The following is a 3,467-nucleotide window of genomic DNA, read 5'->3' on the forward strand; positions in this document are numbered from 1 at the left end:
GCAGGATTGTAAACTTTTTGACTCTGTTCGTGTTATTGTTCCAGATAAATCGAAAGCAGTATTAAAATTTAAAAATTATCGAGCAATGTTGCGTAAACCGTTTGTAATATATTGCGACTTTGAATGCTTTACTATGCCGATATCGCATACTAAGCCAAATCCGCTTTCATCGTACGCTTATAATTATCAACAACATGTAGCATACAGCGTTGGCTATTATACCGTATGCTCCTTTAATGCTGTCTATAACAAATTCGATCTTTTCCGCGGAGCAAATCCTGCTGGTTGGTTTGTATCGCAATTGAAAGCAGAGAGTCAAAGAATTTATAACATTCTGTCTTCGGAAAGTTCTCATTCTCTCATTCCCCTCAACGAAGAGGAATTAGAACAACATAAATTAACAAACGAATGTCCTAATTGTTCTCTTTCATTTTCGAATACGAATCCAAAGGTAAAGCATCATTGCCACTATACCGGAAAATATATCGCAAGTATTTGTAATAATTGTAATTTGCAGATAAAAAAAAATTTTGAAGTAAAAGTGGTTTTCCATAATTTAAATTATGACTTGCACTGTTTTTTTCAAGAACTGGCTGCACAGGCGAACGTTAAACTTATTCCTTCCACTGCCGAAAAATATATATCGTTATCAGTTTATTTTGGATTAGTTCGTTTGGTGTTTATCGACTCTTTTCGTTTCTTACCCGATAGTTTAGACAATTTAGTAAAAATATTATCCCACGATAAACTAACACATACTTCTCAATTCTTTCCTATTATCGAACAGTTTGATCTAGTCAAGAGAAAAGGCGTGTTTTGTTATGATTATGTCAATTCGTGGGCATCGTTAGAAAATACCAGTTTACCTCCTATTGAGGACTTCTACAGTAAATTAAAAGACGAAAATGTTTCTAACGAAGATTATGCGCATGCATTAAAGGTATGGGATTTGTTTAACTGTAGAAATTTGGGCGAATATTCTGATCTATATTTGAAAACGGACATTTTGCTATTAGCGGACGTATTTGAAAATTTTAGAAATTTCACAATGACCTATTATGGTTTAGATGCTGCCGAATTTTTAACAACACCTAGTCTCGCTTATTCAAGCGCTCTTAAAACAACTAGAGCACGCATAGATTTACTTACAGACATTGAGATGATATTATTTTTTGAAAAGGCAATAAGAGGCGGCATAACTCATTCCGTACATAGGTATGCTAAATGTAATAATCTCGAATTTCCTCACACATTTGATTCAAGCGAAAAAGTCAACTACCTAATGTATTGGGACGTGAATTCTCTCTATGGTTATGCTCAATGCCAAGGGTTACCTACGGGTAATTTTCGCTGGTTGTCACCGGAAGAAATTGACTATATGGAAATCAAGATGAAAACTGGCATTTCCAACAAGTCCGATAATTACTTATCTTATGCTTTGGAGGTTGATTTAGAATATCCGCAACATTTACATACTCAAGATTCTCATAATGTTTAAAATTTGGATTGGTGTTAAAAAAATTCATAGTTATTGAATTTAGGCAATGCGATTGGTTGAAAAGTTTTACAGATTTAAATACAGATTTTAGAATGAAATGCAATAGTGACTTTGAAAAGAATTTATTTAAATTGATCATAAAGGTTTCGGTAAATTTTTAGAATGTGATCGCAATAAAAGAGATATAAAAGTTGTAAACAATTGGCGAGCGGCTTCGAAATTAGTTCTGTTACCTCATTTTAAGAGAGTTACTATCTTCAATGAAAATTTAATAGTATTCGTATTGAAACGAACATGTATTGAAATGAATAAGCCCTTATTTCTCGGGTTCACCATATTAGAATAGTCAAAATTAAAAATATATGATTTCTATCATGATTATATTCAAAGTAGGATTTCTCCTCACTTTCATCCACAACTTCTTTACATGGATACGGATTCCTTAATTTACCAATTTACGCGAACCGACAGTAATAGTAACACCTCTATTTATGACATTATACGCGAAGACGCGGCATCACATATCGACACAAGCGATTATCCTATTCACAATAAATGGTGTATACCGCGGGTCAATAAAAAAGTTCCTGGTTTAATCCCAAATTTTAACCGAGTTTATAAGTCTCAGACCCAAAATGTATATTATAAAAGTTGATGGTAGAGAAAGAACTGCGAAAGTAAAAGGAGTTTCGCTAAGCGCCAAACGAAAGTTGACATTCGAAGATTTTCAACGATGTCTGTTTGATAATGAAATTTGTTTTTCCGAATTCTCAGGGATACGTTCGCAAAATCATCAAAATTTCAGTTATACTATCAATAAATTAAGTTTATCGTCAAATGATAATAAACGGTTTATTAAAGATAATAAAATAGCTACTTTACCTTGGGGTCATTATTCGTTAGAAACTGAGCATCATTTACATTAAGAAATTATAATCTTTTAAAAACATTTATTTATAACAAAAACCTTTATGAATAGTCTTTTAATTGTTACATACCCTGTATATCAAAGGCTTCTTTAATAAAAGCAAATGAATTATTCGTCTCTTCTTTATAGATTCCGTTACTTAATACGAATATCTATACGCTTACACATATGAATAAAGCATTGCATGTGTCTATCTACGTTAGTGTGTAAATACTGCGTTTCACCAACACATGCTCACTGCACATTAAACGATAAATTTTTATTATGTAACATTCAAGGTCAATAAATATTATTAATTACATTCATTAGCAATGAGGTAAACGAAAAACAAAAGCTTCTTTAATTATAACTACTCTCATGGTACACATGCATACACATACTGGTACATACATACATAGCAGATAGCCGCCAATTGTACTTATAATTCGATCAAGGTCGCTTAGGATGCTCTCACACAGACGCACGCACACTTTACAAACAAACACACACACACACGCACACAGACACACACATATACACGCAAACATTCGCACGCGCGGCGTATTGTTAGCGTAAATACATCAACGGTGTGCAATATTTACTTTTATGTTACCGTTGCACTGAAGACTCTATGTTTAGTCGGTTGGTTAACACGTCGGTCTAGCAGCATTAAAGCTGTTTTGCCTTGGATCGAACCAGAACTCTGTTCACAGTTTTTTTTCAGAAAAAAAAAATGTCGCAACAAGGCGGCGAGAGATCTGGCGGCGAGAGGACAAACTGCAGCGAAGATAGCGGAAAATTCAAAGTCGCAGACGATAGTAGCAGAGCGAAGCCCTGGCTGAAAATGACAGCTGTCAAAGATGGCCGGCAATGACAGATATCAAAGATGGCCGGCGATGACAGCTGTCAAGGATGCCTGACAATGCCAGCTGTCAAAGATGGTTGATGGCCCTGACGTCAGAGTGGGAGTGGAAGGGGTAAAACGGTCGAAAAAGGACGAAATTGAACCTTCATAAGAAAATACATGGGATTTTGAGGCCGAACTGTCATAGCCTATCTACT

At 34.8% G+C, this 3,467-nt stretch overlaps 1 protein-coding gene across 1 annotated transcript in view; it reads left to right on the forward strand.

Moving 5' to 3' along the window:
- Window positions 1–6: 6 nt before the first annotated feature.
- The window catches only part of LOC112904019, an 8,855-nt gene continuing 5,394 nt past the window's right edge, over window positions 7–3,467 (forward strand). Inside the window, exon 1 of the mRNA XM_025973051.1 lies at window positions 7–1,215. Coding sequence (XP_025828836.1) covers window positions 86–1,215 — 1,130 coding nt within the window. The 5' untranslated portion in view covers window positions 7–85. The remainder of the gene's footprint in view (window positions 1,216–3,467) is intronic.

Source organism: Agrilus planipennis, unplaced genomic scaffold (assembly GCF_000699045.2).
Source record: "Agrilus planipennis isolate EAB-ADULT unplaced genomic scaffold, Apla_2.0 scaffold106, whole genome shotgun sequence".
Classification (NCBI taxonomy): domain Eukaryota; kingdom Metazoa; phylum Arthropoda; class Insecta; order Coleoptera; family Buprestidae; genus Agrilus; species Agrilus planipennis.